This window comes from Melospiza melodia, chromosome 23 (genome assembly GCF_035770615.1).
Source record: "Melospiza melodia melodia isolate bMelMel2 chromosome 23, bMelMel2.pri, whole genome shotgun sequence".
Classification (NCBI taxonomy): domain Eukaryota; kingdom Metazoa; phylum Chordata; class Aves; order Passeriformes; family Passerellidae; genus Melospiza; species Melospiza melodia.
The window spans coordinates 10,711,072-10,734,263 of record NC_086216.1 but is presented as its reverse complement, the minus strand read 5'-3'; the positions used below and the strand labels follow the sequence as shown (position 1 = coordinate 10,734,263).

At 49.6% G+C, this 23,192-nt stretch overlaps 1 protein-coding gene across 4 annotated transcripts in view; it reads left to right on the top strand.

Annotated features, from left to right (window-relative positions):
• FGFR1 (fibroblast growth factor receptor 1) overlaps positions 1-21,972 on the top strand; it is a 36,860-nt gene extending 14,888 nt beyond the window's left edge. For 2 of the 4 annotated variants that reach the window (XM_063175308.1, XM_063175310.1), the window contains 15 exons: positions 1,230-1,313; positions 2,294-2,469; positions 4,362-4,485; positions 5,869-6,059; positions 9,027-9,171; positions 10,838-11,034; positions 12,579-12,724; positions 13,585-13,706; positions 14,653-14,763; positions 14,852-15,042; positions 16,077-16,199; positions 16,524-16,594; positions 16,818-16,955; positions 18,463-18,568; positions 19,107-21,972. In XM_063175308.1, the coding sequence (XP_063031378.1) occupies positions 1,230-1,313; positions 2,294-2,469; positions 4,362-4,485; positions 5,869-6,059; positions 9,027-9,171; positions 10,838-11,034; positions 12,579-12,724; positions 13,585-13,706; positions 14,653-14,763; positions 14,852-15,042; positions 16,077-16,199; positions 16,524-16,594; positions 16,818-16,955; positions 18,463-18,568; positions 19,107-19,283 (2,102 nt within the window). In that variant the 3' untranslated portion in view covers positions 19,284-21,972. Of the gene's footprint in view, positions 1-1,229; positions 1,314-2,293; positions 2,470-4,361; positions 4,486-5,868; positions 6,060-7,292; positions 7,444-9,026; positions 9,172-10,837; positions 11,035-12,578; positions 12,725-13,584; positions 13,707-14,652; positions 14,764-14,851; positions 15,043-16,076; positions 16,200-16,523; positions 16,595-16,817; positions 16,956-18,462; positions 18,569-18,753; positions 18,811-19,106 lie in introns of those variants that run through there. The other 2 variants (XM_063175311.1, XM_063175309.1) reach the window with 2 other exon arrangements.
• The last annotated feature ends 1,220 nt before the right edge of the window (positions 21,973-23,192 follow it).

The window sequence follows — 23,192 nt, the reverse complement described above, 5'->3', positions numbered from 1 at the left end:
CCCTGCAGGTCCCTGCGTTCCTCTGCAGGTTCCTGAACATTTCTGCACACTTCTGCACACTTCTGCACACTTCTGCAGGTCTCTGCAGGTCCCTGCACATTTCTGCACACCTCTGCAGGCCCCTGCACACCCCTGCAGGTCCCTGCACTCCTCTGCAGGTCCCTGCACATTTCTGCACACTTCTGCACGTTTCTCCACATCCCTGCAGGTCTCTGCACTCCTCTGCAGGTCCCTGCACATTTCTGCACACTTCTTCACACCCCTGCAGGTCCCTGCACTCTTCTGCAGGCTCCTGCACATTTCTGCACACCTCTGCACACTTCTGCACATTTCTCCACATCCCTGCAGGTCTCTGCACTCCTCTGCAGGTTCCTGCTCATTTCTGTACACTTCTGCACAGTTCTGCACAGTTCTCCACACCCCTGCAGGTCCCTGCACACCCCTGCAGGTCCCTGCACACACACTGGTCACACACAGTGAGTTCAGGGCTGACTTGCACCTTGCGGGTGCCCAGGAGAGTTTCCAGCCAGAAATCATCTCATGTTTATCTGAAGGGTTGGGGGCTCCAGAGCCACTGCAGGGCAGGGAGAAGCAGTCAGAAATCAGAAATCATCTCACATTTATCTGAAGGGTTGGGGGCTGCAGAGTCACCCCAGAGCCACTGCAGGGCAAGGAGGAGCAGCGAGAAATCATCTCACGTTTATCTGAAGGGTTGGGGGCTCCGGAGCCACTGCAGGGCAGGGAGGAGCACCAGAAATCTTCTCATGTTTATCTGAAGAGTTGGGGGCTGTGGAGTCACCCCAGAGCCACTGCAGGGCAAGGAGGAGCATCCAGAAATCACCTCATGTTTATCTGAAGGGTTGGATGCTGCAGGACCACCCAAAAAGGGGGCATGTGTTGTGTGGGACTGCTCTGCAGTGCTGTTGATGGCGTGGAGAGGGAGGAATGCTCCAGCTGGGGACGTGTCTGTGCTCACAGGTCTTGGTGGATGTTGGTGGCACCAAATGTGGAGTGAGGAGCTGCAAAGTCGCCTCCGACAGCAAATCTCTTCGGGCTGGCTGCAGGCACTGGGATGGGGGGGATTCTGTGGGATTTCTGTGGATCCCTGTGCCCCTGTTGGGCACCAGCACCAGCGGGCACAGCCCTCACCACCCACCCACCCTTTGTGCTCCATCCAAAGCTCCCCTCACACACCCGGGCACTCATCAGGGCCGTTCCCTCTCTTGCAGACGCCCTCCCCTCTGCAGAGGATGATGATGATGAAGATGATTCCTCGTCGGAGGAGAAGGAGGCTGACAACACCAAACCCAACCGTACGTGCGAGCTGGCACTGCCCTGTGGGCAGGCAGGGGGAGCCTGGGCACAAATGGGCATCACCCAGGGGTGGGGAAAGCAGCCCTGGGCACCTGGCATTGTCGAGGGCATGGTGGGGAGAGCAGGGCTGGGTTGGGGACACTGCTGGTGCAGCTGAGCATCCACCCCACAGGGATAGGGCTCCTGTGTCTCTGGGTGATGCCCCAGAGCTCCAAAACAAGAAATTATCAAAATTGCATTGCTTAGGCAAAATTAGTCTGAAAAGCTAAAATATTTTCCCACGTGAAAACCTGCAAATATAGAAATAATTCTGATATTGTAAGACCTGTTAAGATACGGATTTTAAAAATTGAGCCTATTTTAAAAATATGCAACGTATTGAATTCCCCTCCTTGCTTTAGCTGAGCATCCACCCCACGGGGAAAGGGCTCCTGTGTCTCTGGGTGATGCCCCAGAGCTCCAAAACAAGAAATAGCCTTTATTAGTCTGAAAAGCTAAAATATTTTTCCACATCAAAACCTGCAAACAAAAAAAAATCAGTCTGATATCGTAAGACCTATTAAGATATGGATTTAAAAGATTTAGCCTATTTAAAAAATATGCAATGTATTGAATTCCCTTCCCTGCATTAGCTGAGCATCCACCCCACGGGGAAAGGGCTCCTGTGTCTCTGGGTGATGCCCCAGAGCTCCAAAACAAGAAATTATCAAACTTTCACTGCTTGGACAAAACCATGTCTTTATTAGTGTGAAAAACTAAGATATTTTTCCACGTAAAAACCTGCAAGCAAAGAAATAATTCCGGTATTGTAAGACCTATTAAGATACGGATTTTAAAAAATTTAGCCTATTTAAAAAATACGCAACATTTTGAGTTCCCCTCCCTGCTGGCCTTGGCTGCTGGCATCTCTCCTGATTCCTGCTCTGGGCATCCTTGGCTGCTGGGTTTGGCCCTGCTGAGCCCTCCCTCTGCTCCCCAGAGGCCATTGCTCCCTACTGGACCTACCCTGAGAAGATGGAGAAGAAGCTCCACGCTGTCCCTGCTGCCAAAACAGTGAAATTCAAATGTCCCTCCAGCGGGACCCCCAACCCCACCCTGCGCTGGCTGAAGAACGGCAAAGAGTTCAAACCTGACCATCGCATTGGGGGGTACAAGGTATGGCTGGGGAGGGGGCAATGCAGGGCTGGGGGCTCCTGGGGCAGGCAAATGAGAGATCTGAACTCCCTCCATGTTTCAGAAGGGTTGATTTATTATTTTATGACATATATTATATTAAATGTAATTATTATAATATTATTATCATTATAATATTTTTATATATTATCATATAAATATATATATTCTATATTTATGTAATATATATATTTATCTATTATTCCATAAATATAATATATTTAATTATCATTAAATATAATGTTATATATAATATTATAATAATATATATAATATAATAATATGTAATATATAATATATATAATATATTATATATAATATAATAATATATAATATAATAATGTATATAATATATAATATTATATTATATATAATATAATATATATTATATAATATATAATATATAATAATAAATATAATATAATATAATATAATATAATATAATATAATATAATATAATATAATATAATATAATATAATATAATATAATATAATATAATATAATATAATATAATAGTGTATGTTATACATATTTATATATAATATATAATAGACTATATTATATATTATTATATTATTGTATTATTATAATATTATTATTATATTAAACCTAGTTATTAGTAACTAATTATTATACTAAAATAATAGAAGAAAGGATTTCATCCGAAGGTTAGCAAGGAATTAAAAGGAGTGATAGTAAAATCTTGTGACTGACCAGAGAGTCTGACACGGCTGGGCTGTGATTGGCCATTAATTAGAAACAACCCCATGAGACCAATCATAGATGCACCTGTTGCATTCCACAGCAGCAGATAATCAATGTTCACATTTTGTTCCTGAGGCCTCTCAGCTTGTCAGGAGAAAAAAAAAAATCCTAAGGAAAGGATTTTTCATAAAATTTTCATTAAATGTTTCATTTTTCTGTGACAGTGGGGGTGCTCCAGCACATCTCTGGGGCTCCCTGAGCTGGGCAGGAGCTCAGTTCTGGGCATAGCAGTGCCAGGCTGGGATGGCAGCTTGGCTTTCCCCCTCTCCCAACTCCAGACCAGCATCCCCAAGTTCCTTTTCCCCATCCAGAAGGCATCACTGTCCCCTTTTTGCCACCCCTCTGTTTTTGGGAGCTGCAGCCTGAGCCCCCATCACCCCTGGGCCACGTGCCACGTGTCACAAGCGGCTCCAGACGTGCCCTGCATGCCAGGGCTCCTGCCAGCAATGCAGCCACGTCACAGCTGCCAGCTCTGGGCAGGGTGGCCTGCAGGGACACGGGCTCAGCCAGGACGTGGCTGGTGACAGCACAGTGCCAACAGGGCTGAAATAACCAGTGGAAATAACCCAGTTTCCAGCCGGGCTCAGGGAGGGTTTGCCATGAGGAGCCGCAGCTGGAGCTGGCGGGGACAGGGCTGGGATTTGGAGAGCCCCGTGGCCAGAGGGACCTGGGCAGTGCCCAGCAGAGCCACTGAGGCTCCTCCAGAGGACGTCACTGGGTCAGCAGCACCCACAGAGTGCCCTGGGTGCAGCTACAGCTGCCCACCTCAGGCCCCACTGGCCATGGGCAGCAGGGTCTGACCGCCAGGACCAGCCGGGGAAGCAGCTCCTGCAGGAGGAGCAAAGCTGCTCTGTTCCCTGCACACACCAGGGAGGGTGTCCCCACCAACCCATGGACAACATCTGGTCAGCACAGCTGGCTCTGTGTGGCCAGGACTGGCTCTGTGCCTCCTGTCCCTCCTGGGACAGCTGGCAGCGCTCACAGCCCCTCTGTAGGGAACAACAGAGGTGGCCCCAAAGGGAGATTGATGTCCTGCCCGGACCAGGGGTTGAACACGAGCAGGTCTGGGGTTCTGCAGGCTGCACATAACTGGCTCTGTCCCCCCCAGGTCCGCCAGGCCACCTGGAGCATCATCATGGACTCGGTGGTGCCATCTGATAAGGGCAACTACACGTGCATCGTGGAGAACAAGTATGGCAGCATCAACCACACCTACCAGCTGGACGTTGTGGGTGAGTGCAGGGGCTGGGGGCTCACCCCACACCCTCAGCCCTCCCAAACACCACCCTGTAGGGTTGGGTGGGTTCTGATCCCATGGAAAGAGCCACCTCACCGTCCCCATGGCCTCCTGCCCCAGTCTGGGCAGCGAGAGCTTCACCCCACCCTGTTCTGGGGGTTTTTAATTGTGCTGAAAATCATTTCATAGACCGGACAGAAAGTTTTTCTAACGGCCTTATTAGCCATAATTCCCAGCTGGGAAGGCTGGTCTGAGCAGTTCCACATGTGGAGCTGCTCTAAATGCCAGTAAATGAACCATTAAAAATGTGATTTAATTTGATTACACTGAGCAAACTGAAGGGAACAGTCAGCGAGGGGAACAAAGGGGTTTGTTAATGCTGACTCACCACAGTGGCAGCCCCTTTGTGAGCAGCCAGGACCCTCCATAGGTTGGTTTGACCCCTCACCCTGCCCAAGAGGTGCTGATGTCCCTGTCCCACAGGGAATTCACCTGTCCCCCATCCTGCGTGCTGTCACCCCACTGCAGGAGGCTCCTGGCTGAGGGGACACTAATGCTGAGTTGGGGGCATTGGTGCCAACCTGTGCCAGGGGTCCTGGGCATGGGGGGCTGCAGGGTGCACCCCAAACCCCATTGTAAGGTGCCGCATTGTGGTGGGGTTCACAGGGGTCCCAGGAGGAGGGAAGAGATGAGAATCTTGACTCCATGATTCAGAAGGCTGATTCATTATTTTATTATATATATATATATTATTATTATATTATATATTATTATACTATTTATATTATATTACATTACATTATTATTATATTATATTATATTATATTATATTATATTATATTATATTATATTATATTATATTACATTACATTATATTATATTACATTATATTACATTATATTCTATTATATAGTATAGTATAGTATAGTATATTTTATTATAGTACATTATATTATATTGCAGTATATTGCATTATATGATAGTATAGTATATTATAGTATATTATATGATAGTATAGTATATTATATGATAGTATAGTATATTATATTGATATATTATAACTATACTAAAATAATAGAAGAAAGGATTTCATCAGAAGGTTAGCAAGGAATGAAATGGAATGATAATAAAATCTTGTGACTGACCAGACAGTCCAAGCCAGCTGACTGTGACTGGCCATTAATTAGAAACAACCCCATGAGACCAATCCCAGATGCACCTGTTGCATTCCACAGCAGCAGATAACCATTGTTTACATTTCGTTCCTGAGGCCTCTCAGCTTGTCAGGAGAAAAAGATCCTAGCAAGAGGATTTTTCATAAACTAAAATGAAATATGCCTGTGATTTTTCATACAATAAAATACGTCTGCTCCCACAGAACGCTCCCCACACCGGCCCATCCTGCAGGCAGGGCTCCCTGCCAACAAGACAGTGGCCCTGGGCAGCAACGTGGAGTTTGTGTGCAAGGTGTACAGCGACCCCCAGCCCCACATCCAGTGGCTGAAGCACATCGAGGTGAACGGCAGCAAGATCGGGCCTGACAACCTGCCCTACGTGCAGATCCTGAAGGTAAAGCCACGCTCCGGGGGCTCCCCAGTGCCTGGGGCAGCAGCATTGGCGGCCACCAGAGTCACCTGGGGCTGGGGAGCAGCCGGAGCCCAGAGCCATCCCCAGCAGGGAGCAGGGAGTGTGCCAGATGTGTGCGCCAGCTGCGCCCTTGGAGCCCTGAGGGGACACAGCACAGGGCTGGGAGCCCTAAGAGCACACAGCACAGGGCTGAGGGTGTTATCCCAGTGCTCTTGGAGCCCTAAGGGCACTGAGTGCAGGGCTGAGGGTGTTATCCCAGTGCTTTTGGAGCCCTAAAAGCACACAGCACAGGGCTGGGTGTGTTATCCCAGTGCTCTTGGAGCCCTAAGGGCACTGAGTGCAGGGCTGGCTGTGCTGTCCCAGTGCCTTTGGAGCCCCAAGGGCACTCAGCACAGGGCTGGGTGTGTTATCCCAGTGCTTTGGAGCCCCAAGGGCACACAGCACAGGGCTGAGGGTGTTATCCCAGTGCTCTTGGAGCCCCAAGGACACACAGCACAGGGCTGGGTGTGTTATCCCAGTGCTTTTGGAGCCCTAAGGACACACAGAACAGGGCTGGAGGTGTTTTTGGAGCCCTAAGGACACACAGCACAGGGCTGGGTGTGTTATCCCAGTGCTCTTGGAGCCCCAAGGGCACACAGCACAGGGCTGGGAGCCCTAAGAGCACACAGCACAGGGCTGGGTGTGTTATCCCAGTGCTCTTGGAGCCCCAAGGGCACTCAGCACAGGGCTGGGTGGGTGTCCCAGTGCTTTTGGAGCCCCAAGGGCACACAGCACAGGGCTGGGTGGGTGTCCCAGTGCTCTTGGAGCCCCAAGGGCACTCAGCACAGGGCTGGGTGGGTGTCCCAGGCAGCCAGCCCAGCTCTGGAGCTGGGAGCTGAGCCCTGCATGGTCCCAGGCAGAGCAGCTCCCTCTGCACCCCAGCAGTGCCACTCAGTGGGCACACTGGCCACCATTCCAGCTGTGCCAGGAGGTCCTTTAAGGTGTCTTTAAGCATCCCTTCCACCGCACTCAGTGATTCCATGCATCCCAGCTGTGCTCCTGAGTGAGGGGAGCAGAGTTACCCCCCCATCCCTTTGCCTGCTCCTCCCTCCTGTACCCCCCTGTGCACATCCCCATGCCCCCCACCCCTGTGGGAGCTGGCAGAGCCTGTGCCAGCCCCGAGGGCGCTGGGGCTCCTGGGCACAGCGTGTGACTGCTGTTGTTGGTCTGTTCCAGCACTCGGGGATTAATAGCTCAGATGCGGAGGTGCTGACCCTGTACAATGTGACAGAGGCCGAGAGCGGGGAGTATGTTTGTAAGGTTTCCAATTATATTGGAGAGGCCAACCAGTCTGCGTGGCTCACTGTCACCAGGCCCCTGGCCACAGGTAACACGAGGAATGCCTGGCGGTGGAAGACAAAACTCTGGGCTCTCCTGTTTCTGCTGTTTCTGGTGCAACAACCATGGAAAAATACCCAGCGGGGCTGGCTGTGCTCTGTGTGTGTCCCAGTGTCTGTCCTCCCCATCATGACACCCCAAGTGCCTGCTGGGCAGGTGTCACCCTGATTTTTTAAGATTTTTTAAGATTTTTTTAAGATTTTCTGAGCCTTCTGATGTTCACATTCTTGTAGCAAACTTTCTCTCACACGCTTTCTGTAAATAACTCGTTGCTTTGCATTCTTTTATGGAAGAAGAGAAATTTGATGGACTGTTGGTTTGTCCAGTGTCACTGGAGAGGTGGCACTTTAACCCTCCAATCCATTGTTACTTTTAGAAAACTATAAATGTTAGAGACAGAAAATAACTTCCCTTTTCTTCACCTTGAGAGCAGCAGTGTGTGTGCTCGTGTTGTTTTGTGTCCTGTAGTGACAGCCTGGCACCAGTGAACCTGGGTCTCTAAGGGTGTGCTGGTGTCTTAGGACCAGAGGGCTAGCTAAGAATAGAAAAAGAATGATAAAAAAGGCTAGCTGTTCTTTTCTAAGAATAGAAAAATGATGATAACAAAGGGTTAATGAAAAAGAATGATAGCTGAGGGTGCGATGGTGTTCGCAGGGGTCTGAGGATGAGGGAAGAGATGAGGATCTGACTCCGTGTTTCAGAAGGCTTGATTTATTATTTTATGATATATATTATATTAAAACTATACTAAAAGAATAGAGGAAAGGATTTCATCAGAAGGCTGGCTAAGAATAGAAGAAGAAAGAATGATCATAAAAGCTTCTGTCTTGGACAGAGAGTCTGAGCCAGCTGACTGTAATTGGCCATTAATTAGAAACAACCCCATGAGACCAATCACAGATGCACCTGTTGCATTCCACAGCAGCAGATAACCATTGTTTACATTTTGTTCCTGAGGCCTCTCAGCTTGTCAGGAGGAAAAATCCTAAGGAAAGGATTTTTCAGAAAATATCATGGCTACACTGCAGTTTGTACAAGAAACTGATGGTAGCAAATTATTCTTGCTGTGAGCTCTTTAGCAAGCAAGAGAGTGAAGTTTTCAGGTTTATATCTTACCTGCAAAGCTAAACTTTCAGTGATGCTGTAGCCCTTAATAGAAACCCACACATGAGGGTGCTGCCATCGTGCCAGTCCAGGCACCCCAGACTGGCACAGCGCTGCATCCCCTGTCTGTGCCACCATCCTCTTGTCTGTGTCCTGTCTCTGTGCTCCCCTCCCTGTCCAGCCAGCCCTGCCCAGGTGATTTCTCCATGCAGCCCATCCCCAGCATGATGATGGGCAGGACACCCCGTCTGGTGGAGGGTTTTGTTTAACAGCATCTCCCTAGGTCGCCAGGGATGAGCGGTCATCCCGAGGGTCTCTCATCTCTGCCGTGGTCTCTGTCTGCTCCCCGGGGCTCTGCCAAATGAGACTGGGCTCTCCCTCCTCTCTGGCCTCCTCCCAGAAGATCTCATGTCGTTTGCTTCTCCGTTTTTTTTTTTTTTTTTTTTGCTCCCATTTTTTCCCTTCCAGACGGCTGGCGTTAACACGACAGACAAAGAAATGGAAGTGCTTCACTTAAGGAATGTCTCATTTGAGGATGCTGGGGAGTATACATGTTTGGCGGGTAATTCTATTGGGATCTCCCATCACTCTGCATGGTTGACAGTTCTCGAAGGTATATACTCCTCTTCCTTTCCTCCCTCCTTTCCGTGGTATGCATTGTGGTCTGGGAGAGAGCACATCCCAGCCCCATCCCTGGCTCGGTGCGGGCTGCCCTGCAGCTGTGGCAGTGTCCCCAGTGTCCCCTGGCTCTGTGCCCCTCTCCACCCCAGCTGGGGTCTGCCCCTGCTCTCTCCCTGGCCCAGGCAATGCATACCTGGGGTACTTAACCAGGGCTGGCTGCACCGGAGCAGGACGGTCTCACACCCCCAGGCCAGGCCAGTGCTGCCATTCAGGGGGTCCAGGGGGGTTTGGGGGTGCTGGCAGTGCTGCCCTTCCCTGCCAGAGCCTGGCCTTGCCCTGCGGTGTGGGACTGTCAGGGCTGTGTGTGCCTGCCCTGTGGGGATGGCTGCCCCGTCCCCATTGATGCTGCTGCTGCTGGCTATCAATGAGGGAGCAAAGCCTGATAACAGCTTCTGGGGAAAGCTTTTGGGGTGCTGTGTGCTCGCTGCTTCCCAGCCAAAACTTTCCCAGTTATCAGCCACTGCTTTGTCAGCCGGGTGTGCTCAGAGGTTGGGGCAGGAACCTTCAGCTCCCTCTCACACCTCTCTCTGAGGTTCTGCTCTCTGGGGGTGCACAGGGTGGGCTGGCAGCCCCATCCTGCCTGATTCACCATGGACCAGGCACATGGAAGGGGCTCTGAGCTCTTCAGGGCTCCAAAACCCCATCAGCCACCAAAGCAGGGTCCCTTCCTTCCCCCAGCAGGTCATTGCCACTGGAGTGCCCCTGGCTGCATTGCGTTAAAAAAAAAAATTTACTTATTCTCTAAAAAAAAAAAATTCTCCAAAAAAAAAAAATATCAAAAAAAGATTCTCCAAAAAAATTTCTCCAATAGAAATCCATTTTAATTTAAGTGGAATGCACGTTTTGAACTTAAATCTCTAGTTAGAAAACATAACTATTTAGCCTGACTACAAAAAGCTAAGCTCAAAAAAACTACTTCAGTGAAAAACAGGAATTAAACAAAAAGAGACAAAGAGTGATAAAAAAGACAGAAAGACTGCTATGAAAGCAAGCCAAGTCAACCTGACCTAAAAATTCTTTCTAATAAAGAACTAACAGCAAATATCACACAAAATCCATAAAAATGAATATATAGAAACCTATTGTAAAATTGTATGCATATAGATTTAGAAGAAAAAATATATATTTATATCTATATAATATATATATTTATATATATATATATATTTAAAATTTAAAAAATCGGAAATTCCCAAAAGTATATGTCTTTTAAAGAGAATCATCTCCACAGGCATCCAGCACTGTAACAAACACACCAGCTTTACAAATTTCACAAAGTTGTAAAGTTTTTAGTTTAAACAACCTGTCCCCAAAGGTCCCCTTCTTCATTCCTTGCCCCGTTTGACCACCCTGGGCTGCCTGCAGAGGTGGCAGAGGCATTGGGGATGATGAGCTGGGGGCTGCTTGCACAATTTCCCATGAAGGGTTTAGGGGGCAGCCCCCAGGCCCTGCTGCACCAATGTCCCCACTGAGCTTGGGGACGAGCCAGGGGCTGCACCAATGTCCCCACTGAGCTTGGGGACGAGCCAGGGGCTCCCCACTGCCACTCCCTGTGGCCTGGTGGGTGCTAACAAACCCCCCTGTTCACGCTGACCCAGCCATTGAAGACACCCCAGCCATGATGACGTCCCCCTTCTACCTGGAGATCATCATCTACTGCATCGGGGCCTTCCTCATCTCCTGCATGGTGGTGACCATCATCATCTACAAGCTGAAGAGCACCACCAAGAAGACAGATTTCAACAGCCAGCTGGCCGTGCACAAGCTGGCCAAGAGCATCCCCCTGCGCAGACAGGTAACAGAAAGTAGAGAGGGGGTTTGTTTGCACCTACTGCCTCCCCTGGAGCCCAGGGCACCTGGGGGAGGAGGGATGGGATGACCTGGGACCATCTCACCCTGCTGGATGTGCCCACCTGGCTGTGCTTCTGATGGCAGCACAGTCAGCAGGGTGGTGGGGCTGCACAGCTTCCCCTCGTCCCTCCCCTGATGGGGCTCATGAGGAGAACCAGGAGGATTTACAGCAGTTCAAGGTTTGAGCAGAGTGTGGAGGAGATGGGAGAGCTCCCAAGCTGTGCGTTTTTGGGCTTCAGCATGATGGAGAGTAATTAAAAGTTCCACAGAGGGGAGCAGCACTGCTGGGCACATGGGCAGGGTGGGCAGGGGTTGTTATAGGAGCCTCCTCGAACCAGGTCTAATAAGATTTCAGAGGTCTAAAAGACAGCCAAGATAGCTCAGCTACCCTTGGAGGCATAAAAATCAGCAGGATGGCTTCTGTGGCAGTGTTGGAAACAAAAAGGCAAAATAACAAACAGAGAAAAAGCAAGCCAGGTGTAGGAGATCTTTGCTCTTGGTAAAGCACCTCACAAAAGCAATTAGTTTCTTTGTTCACTTCTTTTTCTAGTAAATTGCTCAGGCAGGACTTTTTGGCTTCTGTCCATTTGGGTATCCTTAAGTTTGAGGTGAAATCCCCCAGGTTCTATGAGGTGGCTTTTTCACCTAATCCAGGAGGGAAACTTGTGGGCTTCTTTCCTTTTTGATGGGACAAGGAATAGTTTTGTCACTCCATCAACAGCGAGCACATTCCTATACAAGACTTTTTGGCTTCTGTCCAATTAGCTATCCTGAAATTTGAGGTGAAGTCCCCCAGACCTATAAGATGCCATTTTCACCTAATTGAGGAGAGAAACTTCTGGGCTTATTTCCTTTTTGAGGGTACAGAGGATAGTTTTGTCACTCCTTCAAGGGTACATGGGATAGTTTTGTCACTCCAAGGGGACAAAGAATAGTTTTGTCACTCTGTCAACAGGGAGCACACTCCTATACAAGACTTTTTGACTCCTGTGCAATTAGCTATCCTTAAGTTTGAGGTGAAGTTCCCAGGTCCTATCAGGTGGCTTTTCCACTTAATCCAGGAGGAAAACTTCTGGACTTTTCCCTTTTTAAGGAGACAAAGGATAATTTTGTCACTCTGTCAACAGGGAGCACATTCCTATACAAGATTTTTTGGCTTCTGTGCAATTGGGTATCCTTAAGTGTAGTATCCTTAAGTTTGAGGTGAAGTCCCCTAGGTCCTGTGAGATGGCTTTTTTCACCTAATCCAGGAGAGAAACTTCTTGGTTTCTTTCCTTTTTGAGGGGACAGTTTTGTCACTCCTTCAAGGGTACAAAGGGCAGTTTTGCCACTCCTTCGAGGGGACAGAGGATAGTTTTGTCCCTCCATCAGTAGGGAGCACACTTCCATAGGGTGAACCAACGCTCCCATCACCATTCCCCCCACCCCGGGGGCAGCCAGCCGCGGGCTGGGCGCTGCATGAAGGTAACCCACATCCCCCCCCCGCAGGTGTCAGCAGACTCCAGCTCGTCCATGAACTCGGGGGTGATGCTGGTGAGGCCCTCCCGCCTCTCCTCCAGCGGCACCCCCATGCTGGCCGGGGTCTCCGAGTACGAGCTGCCCGAGGATCCACGCTGGGAGCTGCCCCGGGACAGGTGAGGGTTGGGAGGGATGAGGGTTTGACAGGAGAGTCTCACAGATATGTGTGCTTGGCAGGGAGATTTTTAAATGTTGGGTCCGATGGAAGAATAGAGATGGAAGCAAGTTTTGATATAGAAGAGAAGAATTGCTGAGCCAAGCTTGCTGGATAACCAAGGAGGCAAAGGGCCTGGGTGCAGGGAGCTGCCAGGCACAGCTCAGAGCAGGACTGAGAGAGAGAAAGAGAGGTAAAGAGAGGGGTAAAGAGGATGAGAGAGCGAGGTTCCCATTACAATACAATAAATCTTCTGGTCATGGAATTTGGGGTTCATTGCAAAGGGCCTGGGTGCAGGGACCTGTTTGGAGCTGCAGCCACAGCTCAGAGCAGGGCTGAGAGAGGAGAGGGGGAGAGAGGATGAGAGGGTGAGAGAGTAAAAGGGGTAAGAGAGCGAAGTTCTCATTCCAATACAATAAATCATCTTCTGTGTTGAATATTCTGATTCTCACTAACCAATCCAGTACAAGATACAAATCCTACAGCATTTCCATACAGCCTATAAGAATCATTACATTGCCATCCTGTGTTACATTTTAAACCCTACAAACTCCTCTTTTTGCCCCTTCTGCCAAGCTGTAGGGTCTGCTCTGAGCCTTGGAGCTGTCTGCAAGCAGAGGGTGTTGTTCCATCCAAAGGGGATCACCTTCAGCCAGCCACACCATTGTTTTCCAGTTGTTCAGTAACTGAGGGATCTCAAAGCTTGCTTTCATTTCCATCTCGCTTATAGTTTCCATATTCTCAAAATCTTTTGCCAGGCAATCATATTGATAAGGCTTTCCTGTTCCATCTTCCCCAACATTTGGGGTCTTCTCCCTGCAGGCTGATCCTGGGCAAGCCCCTGGGAGAAGGCTGCTTCGGGCAGGTGGTGCTGGCAGAAGCCATCGGCCTGGACAAGGACAAGCCCAACCGTGTGACCAAGGTGGCGGTGAAGATGCTCAAGTGTAAGTGGCAGCAAAAATGTGTCAGCAAAATGATGCTACAGAAGGAATTTAATGGGAGAGAGTGTAATTATCTAACTGCAGTGTGGTGGTGTTTGCAGGGGTCTTAGGATGAGGGAAGCAAAGAGGATCTGACTCCGTGTTTCAGAAGGCTTGATTTATTATTTTATGATATATATTAAAACTATACTAAAAGAATAGAGGAAAGGATTTTATCAGAAGGCTAGCTAAGAATAGAAAAAGAAGGAATGATAACAAAGGCTTGTGGCTTGGACAGAGATTCTGAGCAAGCTGACTGTGATTGGCCATTAATTAGAAACAACCCCATGAGACCAATCCCAGATGCCCCTGTTGCATTCCACAGCAGCAGATAATCAATGTTTACAATTTTGTTCCTGAGGCCTCCCAGCTTCTCAGGAGAAATAATCCTAAAGAAAGGATTTTTCAGAAAATATCATGGCTACTCCGCAGTTTGTACAAGAAACTGATGGTAACGAATTATTCTTGCAAAACAATGCTGTGAAATTTTTAGCAAGCAAGAGAGAGGAGTTTTCAGAAAGTTTGCAAAGCCAAACTTTCAGTGATGCAGTAGCCCTTAATGCAATACTAGATAGAGATAATTGTGACTGTGACTCATAAAAGTCACAGCTCACCAATGAACTGTGAGTGCAGTGCTGGGATGGGGAAAAGGGGTTTGGTGGGATGGGGAGCCCAGCACCTGGGCCTGGGGCACACACCCTTCCCTCCCTGTGGTGGTGTTCACAAGGGTCCCAGGATGAGGGAAGAGATGAGAATCTTGACTCCCTGTTTCAGAAGGCTGATGGATTATTTTACGATCTATATATTACATTAAAGGAAAACGATGTATTAAAATTATACCGGCACGATGCCGCAGCCCCGGCTGGGGTCTGCAGCGTGCACCCCCTAAGTGCTGCCTCCTCCCCTTCAGCTGACGCCACAGAGAAGGACTTGTCTGACCTCATCTCCGAGATGGAGATGATGAAGATGATCGGCAAGCACAAGAACATCATCAACCTGCTGGGAGCCTGCACGCAGGACGGTGAGTGGGGGCGAGGCGTCCCCTGGGCCACCCCTCAGCTAGAGGGGGCTCTCCTGGCACACCCTGCTCCATGTCCTCATCCCCTCAGGACCGCTCTATGTGATCGTGGAATACGCCAGCAAGGGCAACCTCCGGGAGTACCTGCAGGCACGGCGGCCCCCGGGCATGGAGTACTGCTACAACCCTGCCCGCGTGCCCGAGGAGCAGCTCTCCTTCAAGGACCTGGTCTCCTGTGCCTACCAGGTGGCACGGGGCATGGAGTACCTGGCCTCCAAGAAGGTGAGGAGCTCCCAGGAGGCTGTGGTGGGATGGGGAGCCCAGCAGCTGGGCCTGGGGCATGCACCCTTCCCTCCCTGCCCATCCCTCACAGGGGTCCCAGGATGAGGGGAGAGATGAGAATCTTGACTCCATGTTTCAGAAGGCTGATTTATTATTTTATGATATATATATTATATTAAAAGAAAATTTAATATTATATATATATGTAAAATAATACATGGTATATTAAAATATAATATAATATAATATAATATAATATAATATAATATAATATAATATAATATAATATAATATAATATAATATAATATAATATAATATAATATAATATAATATAATATAATATATATTAAAATATAATATATTAAAATATAATGCAATATAGTAATATTATATATAATTACTGTGATATAATATAAAATATAATTATTCTGATATAATATCTTAAAACTATACTAAAAGAATAGAGAAAAAATTTCATCAGAGGGCTGATTTATTATTTTATGATATATATTATATTAAAAGAAAATTATATATTAAAACTATGCTAAAAATAATGGAAGAAAGGATTTTATCAGAAGGCTAGCAAGGAAAGGAATGGAATGGAATGGAATGGAATGGAATGGAATGGAATGGAATGGAATGGAATGGAATGGAATGGAATGGAATGGAATGGAATGATAATAAAATCTTGTGACTGGCCAGAGAGTCCAAGCCAGCTGACTGTGATTGGCCATTAATTAGAAACAACCACATGACACCAGTTAAAGATCCACCTGTTGCATTCCACAGCAGCAGATAATTGTTGTTTGCATTTAATTTCTGAGGCTTCTCGGGAGAAAAAAATCCTAATGATAAAGAATTTTTCACATCCCATCATGGGGAACCCTCTGGTTCTGAGAGCCCTGTGCTTGGTCAAACCCTAATGAAAGGATTTCAAAAAGTCCTAATGAAAGGATTTTTCATAAAATATATCCGTGACACACCCCATCATGATGGAGAACCCTCCAATTCTGAGAGCCCTGTGCTTGGTCAGTGCATCCACAGGGACCTGGCAGCCAGGAACGTGCTGGTCACAGAGGACAACGTGATGAAGATCGCCGACTTCGGGCTGGCCCGGGACATCCACCACATCGATTACTACAAGAAGACCACAAATGTGAGTGCTGGGAATGCCCCAGTCTGTGCTGGGAGTGCCCCAGTCTGTGCTGGGAATGCCCCAGTCTGAGCTGGGAGTGCCCCAGTCTGTGCTGGGAGTGCCCCAGTCTGAGCTGGGAGTGCCCCAGTCTGAGCTGGGAGTGCCCCAGTCTGAGCTGGGAGTGCCCCAGTCTGTGCTGGGAATGCCCCAGTCTGTGCTGGGAGTGCCCCAGTCTGTGCTGGGAGTGCCCCAGTCTGAGCTGGGAGTGCCCCAGTCTGTGCTGGGAATGCCCCAGGCATGCAGGGCTCAGCTTCCCTCACAGCCCTTGTGGGTTTTGTGCTCCAGGGTCGCCTGCCAGTGAAGTGGATGGCTCCTGAGGCTCTCTTTGACAGAATCTACACCCACCAGAGTGATGTGTGAGTAGGGCCTGCTGGGGACGTGCAGGGATGGGGTTTGCTTTGATTTAATGAAATTACAGTTGGTGCCAGCCAACCAAACGTTTTTTGGTGCTGGGGCTCATTTACCCTGCAGAGCGAATCGAAGCTGTGGATGGTTGTTCCTCCCAGCAAACCAGCCCCTAGCTGGGGTCCAGCAGGGTGTCAGCACCCTGGAGCCCCAGCATGTGCCCTGTGTTCCCAGGTGGTCCTTTGGGGTGCTGCTGTGGGAGATTTTCACGCTGGGTGGGTCCCCCTACCCCGGCGTGCCCGTTGAGGAGCTCTTCAAGCTGCTGAAGGAAGGTCACAGGATGGACAAGCCCAGCAACTGCACCAACGAGCTGTGAGTGGCGTGGGGAAGAGGGGTTTGGCATCTCTGAGTGCCATTGCTGGCTGCAGAACGTGGGCTGGGGCACGGAGGGTGGCAGGCAGATGTTGGGAGTTACAATCCCAGCCCTGCAAAAAACATCAGTCAGCCAGATTTGCTAAAATGAGGGAATCCCAGCACAGAAACCAGCCCAGACTGTGTCCATCCTCCTCCCTGGGTTGATAGGGCAGGCTTTCATGTCTTTATACAACTTTGCAATGTAGAACTAATCCATATTTTGTCTCTCACATCGGAGCTCATTCTTCGCTTCCTAGATTTTTAATAGGAAGAAACACGAGAGCGGACAAACTGACAATGGTTATTTCAAACACTTTGCCAAACGTTTTTAAACAAGCAAAACTGAGTCATGCCTTTTTTCACCAAAACGTGCAAGCACTTGTGTGTCGGGAGTTTAGTTCAGGCATGGCTTAAAGAAAAAGGCATTTGTTGAAGTGAGGGGAGAACGACCATCCTGTGATGCATCGAACTCGATTTATTGATCGATCAGTCAGCTTAAATAATAGTGTTAACGAACTTCATGCATATTCTGTAATACAGGTTTATGACAGGCTAACAGAGAAAACTCTAACCACACCTTTTGTTTTACTACACCGTTGATTGTTTACACAAAACAAAACCAGTGTTCTCACTGTGATGCGAACGGTTCCCAAAACTTCCACATCTGTTCTCAGGGTGCCATCTTTTCCCAGAGAGGGTGTTACACTTGTTATGGGAAGACTGCCTGAGAACCTTATTGTTTATACAATGATGCCTGAAAGAGTCTAATTGTTTATAGAAGTCAGGCTGGGAACTGCTTTGGAACTGCTTTGCAACTACCTTTTACTTTTCTCTCAATTGCATGGCTTCATGGCCTTTTTCTTTAAGCCATGCCTGAACTAAACTCCCGACACTTGTGGAAATGTTTCAAATTTCCAAAAGTCAAGCTAAGGCTATCATCAATACTTGCCCTGTCAGCTTGTGCAACCTCCTGTTTCTACAAGAGCAGCACTAAGTTTACAAAGCCTGCAGTTATAGCAAACAGACATCACTGAATACCCTTCCTTTAGTGAATTTAAAAATATTCATGTTTCAGTAGACACGTTCTCTAGTGCAATTTTTGCTTCTCTTCACACAAGTGAAACAAGTAATCATGCCTGCCAGCATTTTTTGCAAACTTTTGCTTCATTAAGTGTGCCCCAAGAAGTAAAAACCGACAGTAGTCCCGCATATATATCTCAAAAATCAGCCACATTTCTAAAAGAATGAAGTGCTCATCACATCTTTAGTATTCCTCACTCTCCCACAATCCAAGCAATTCTTGAGAAGGGTTCCCCTTCCTTGCACATGGGGGATCACCCTGGAGTAGCATCTTCCCTGATGGTCCAGCCTGGGCACAGGGACGCTGGGCACACATTCCTGGTGCTTCTGTGCTCCTGTGGCTGGGGGTCCCCACGCTGAGCCCCTTCCTGCCCTGCCCTCACAGGTACATGATGATGAGGGATTGCTGGCACGCCGTCCCCTCCCAGAGACCCACCTTCAAGCAGCTGGTGGAGGACCTGGACAGGATCGTGGCCATGACCTCCAACCAGGTAGGAGAGGTGGCACCTGGGTCAGGGGGGGCTGCCCTGTCCCCTCCTGAGCCTGTCCCTGGGGTTTGTCACTGCCAGGAGTGTCCGTGGCTTCCTGGGGTCAGTAGGAGAGGTGGCACTGGTGGCACCTGGGTTAGGGGCTCCATGGGGGCAACCCAGTCCTTTCCTGGGTTTGTCACTGGCAGGAGTACCTGGACCTGTCCCTGCCCCTGGATCAGGGTCAGTAGGAGAGGTGGGGTGGTGGCACCTGGGTTAGGCTGTGCCCTGTCCCCTCCTGATCCCATCCCTGGGGTTTGTTCCCCCAGGAGTACCTGGACCTGTCCCTGCCCCTGGACCAGTTCTCCCCTGGGTGGGGGGCTCTCTGGGGGCTGCCCTGTCCTTTCTTGATCCCATCCCTGGGTTTGTCCCTCTCTCAGGAGTACCTGGACCTGTCCCTGCCCCTGGACCAGGGTCAGTAGGAGAGGTGGCACTGGTGGCACTGGGTTAGGCTGTGCCGTGTCCCCTCCTGATGCCATCCCTGGGTCTGTCCCTCTCTCAGGAGTACCTGGACCTGTCCCTGCCCCTGGACCAGTACTCCCCCGGCTTCCCGGCCACGCGCAGCTCCACGTGCTCCTCGGGAGAGGACTCGGTGTTCTCCCACGACCCGCTGCCCGACGAGCCCTGCCTGCCCAAGCTGCCCCCTCAGCACAGCAATGGGGGACTGAAGCGACACTGAGCCTGGCACTGCCACGCCGTGCCCATGGACGCTGCCTGCGCGGCCTGGCTGTGCCCAGCTGGTGCAGAAAGGGTTCAGAGACACCTGTAGCATCTCACACAACCAAAAGCACCACCCAGCTCCTCCTGCCAGCTCTGCCCAGCCCAGAGGCTCCGGGGTTTCCGTGGCCTTTCCTCCTTTTGTTTTCAAACCTCTTTTCTGTCATTCTGTGCTGGAGAGTTCCCACCTGGCTGAGCTGAGATCCCCTCCCGTGGGCACTGCGTGGCCAAAGAGCCCAGCCAGGCATCCTGGGGTGGCACAGCCTGCTGGGGCACAGGCTGGTGTGCCAGGGGGAGCTGGCAGCAGCACCAGGCTCCTGTGGCTGCACGGGGGGGGAGCCTCGGCGTGTCAGGGGCCTTACTGGTGTGCCAGGACCATCATCGGTGTGCCAGGACCATCATTGGTGTGCTGAGAGCCTCTCTGGTGTGTCAGGGGCCTTACTGGTGTGCCAGGACCATCATCGGTGTGCTGGGAGCCTCACTGGTATGCTGGGAGCCTCACTGGTGTGCCAGGGGCCTCACTGGTGTGCCAGGGGTTTCACTGGTGTGCCAGGACCATCATTGGTGTGCTGAGAGCCTCACTGGTGTGCCAGGGGTTTCACTGGTGTGCCAGGGGCCTTACTGGTGTGCCAGGACCATCACTGGTGTGCCAGGGGTTTCACTTGTGTGCCAGGAGTCTCACTGGTGTGCCAGGACCATCATTGGTGTGCTGAGAGCCTCACTGGTGTGCCAGGGGTTTCACTGGTGTGCTGAGAGCTTCACTGGTGTGCCAGGGGTTTCACTGGTGTGCCAGGAGTGTCACTGGTGTTTTGTAACCATCACTGGTGTGCCAGGACCATCACTAAGGTGCCATGAGCCTCCCTGGTGTGCCAGGAGCTTCACTGGTGCGCTGGGACCCTCACTGGTGTGCCAGGACCCTCACCAATGTGCCAGGAGCTTCACTGGTGTGCCAGGGGCCTCACTGGTGTGCCAGGAGCCTCATTGGGGTGCCAGGACCCTCACCAATGTGCCAGGAGCCTCACTGGCATGCCGAGAGCCTCACTGGTGTGCCAGGACCATCATTGGTGTTCTGAGATCCTCTCTGGTGTGCCAGGGGTTTCACTGGTGTGCTGGGAGTCTCACTGGTGTGCCAGGGGCCTCACTGGTGTGCTGAGAGCTTCACTGGTGTGCCAGGAGTGTCACTGGTGTGCCAGGGGTTTCACTGGTGTGCCAGGAGTGTCACTGGTGTTTTGTAACCATCACTGGTGTGTCATGAGCTTCACTGGTGTGCCAGGGGCCTCACTGGTGTTCTGAGATCCTCTCTGGTGTGCCAGGAGTATCACTGGTGTTCTGTGGCCCTGACTGGTGTGCCAGGACCATCACTAATGTGCCACGAGCCTCCCTGGTGTGCCAGGACTCTCACTGATGTGCCAGGAGCTTCACTGGTGTGCCAGGACCATCAGTAATGTGCCAGGACCCTCCCTGGTGTTCTGTAACCATCACTGGTGTGCCAGGAGCCCCATAGGGATTTTGTGCCCCTGCCTGGTGTGCCAGAAGCCTCACCAATGTGCCAGGAGCCTCATTGGTGTGCCAGGAGCTTCACTGGTGTGCCAGGAGCCTCACTGGTGTGCCAGGCACCCCACTGGTGTGCCAGGTGCCCCACTGGTGTTCCGTAACCATCACTGGGTGTGCCAGGAGCCCCGTTGGTGTGCCAGGAGGATCACTGGTGTGCCAGGAGCTTCACTGGTGTGCCAGGAGGATCACTGGTGTGCCAGGTGCCCCACTGGTGTGCCAGGAGCCCCGTTGGTGTTCCGTAACCATCACTGGGTGTGCCAGGCGCCCTCAGCATGCCAGCACCCTCGTGGTGTGGCTCCCTCCGTGCCCAGGATGCCCCCAGAGCATCGCCCGTGGGCTCTGCTGAGCCAGGCCTGGCACTGCCAGGGCAGGAGGTGCCTGAACCCACCCGTGCTAAACCCAGAGTCCCGTGTACATAACGAAAAAAAAAAATATGTATAAATATGAATATATATTTACATGTCTTTTTAAAAAGGGGTTGTTACCAGAGATATACCAGTTTGGTAGGAAGGTACTAGTGGCTGGTAGATATCAGTTGCTATATATATATATATATTAAAAAAAAAAAAAAAAAAGTCATATATTTTGCTATTTTTGCTGGTTTTATTTTTTTAAATTATGTTCTAAACCTATTTCAGTTTAGGTCCCCTCGATAAGAATTTGCTGCTGCTGCTTCAGTTTTATATGGGGTTGTATTAAACAATAATAATAATAATAATTAATAATAATAACGTGTCGATGATGCCTTTTGGGAATCTGTTGTCATTACGTGCCTGGGGGGGAAGCTCTGGGCAGTGCCCAGCTCGGTGCCAACCCCACCGTGCCCGGGCATCCCCTGCCAGTGCCTTACCTGGGAGCATCCTCACACCCTCAGCCCAGCTCTGTGCTCCCCCTGCAGTCCCGCGGACGGACGGACGGACGGACAGACAGACAGACAGACAGGGCACCCCCCACCCCCTGAAATCCCTCCCCGCCGGGCCGCTGTTACTTGAAAAGTTTATTTTGCCTTTGTACGGAGAAATATTATTTGTTGTAAACTCTTTTTTTCTGTAATGAGATCCTGGAATTCTTGTAATTATTAAAAGACTTTAACCACCCTCACATCTCCCTTGGGGGTGGGGCGGGGGCTCAAGATCATCCAGGCAGCGCTTTGGGAAGGTGATGCTCAGCTGCTTTTGGGGAAATCCTGTTTTTTCATGGCTCCAGTACCATAAAAAAACCCCAAAAACCAGGCAGCACTTTGGGAGGATGATGCTCCGGATGCTTTTGGGGGAATTTCTGTTTTTTCATGGCTGCAGTACCACAAAAAAACCCAAAAAAAACCCCAAAAACCAGGCAGCACTTTGGGAAGGTGATGCTCAGCTGCTTTTGGGGGGATTTCTGTTTTTTTCATGGCTCCAGTACCATAAAAACCCCCAAAAAACCAGGCAGCACTTTGGGAGGATGATGCTCCAGATGCTTTTGGGGGGAATCCTGTTTTTTCGTGGCTCCAGTGCCATTAAAAGAAAAAAAAAAAATCAAAAAACCGGCAGTGCTTTGGGAAGGTGATGCTGCAGCTGCTTTTGGGGGAAATTCTGTTTTTTCATGGCTCCAGTGCTTTAAAACAAAAACAAAACCAGGCAGCACTTTGGGAAGATGATGCTCAGCTGATTTTGGGGAGAATCCTGTTTTTTCATGGCTCCAGTACCATTAAAAAACCCCAAAAAAACCCAGAAAAGAGGCAGCACTTTGGGAGGATGATGCTCCAGATGCTTTTGGGGGAATTCTGGTTTTTCATGGCTCCAGTGCTTTAAAAAACTCCCCCCAAAAAAACAAAAAACAAGCAGCACTTTGGGAAGGTGATGCTCAACTGCTTTTGGGGGAAATTCTGTTTTTTCATGGCTCCAATGCTTTAAAATAAAAACAAAAACAGGCAGCACTTTGGGAAGATGATGCTCAGCTGCTTTTGGGAGAATTCTGTTCTTTCATGGCTCCAGTACCATTAAAAAACCCCAAAAAAACAGGCAGCACTTTGGGAAGGCGACGCTCAGCTGCTTTTGGGGGAATTCTGGTTTTTCATGGCTCCAGTACCATTAAAAAACCCCAAAAAAACAGGCAGCACTTTGGGAAGGTGATGCTCAGCTGCTTTTGGGAGAATTCTGGTTTTTCGTGGCTCCAGTACCACAAAAAAACCCAAAAAAAACAGGCAGCACTTTGGGAGGATGATGCTCAGCTGATTTTGGGGAAATTCTGTTCTTTCATGGCTCCAGTACCATAAAAAAACCCAAAAAAACCAGGCAGCACTTTGGGAAGGTGATGCTCAGCTGCTTTTGGGGGA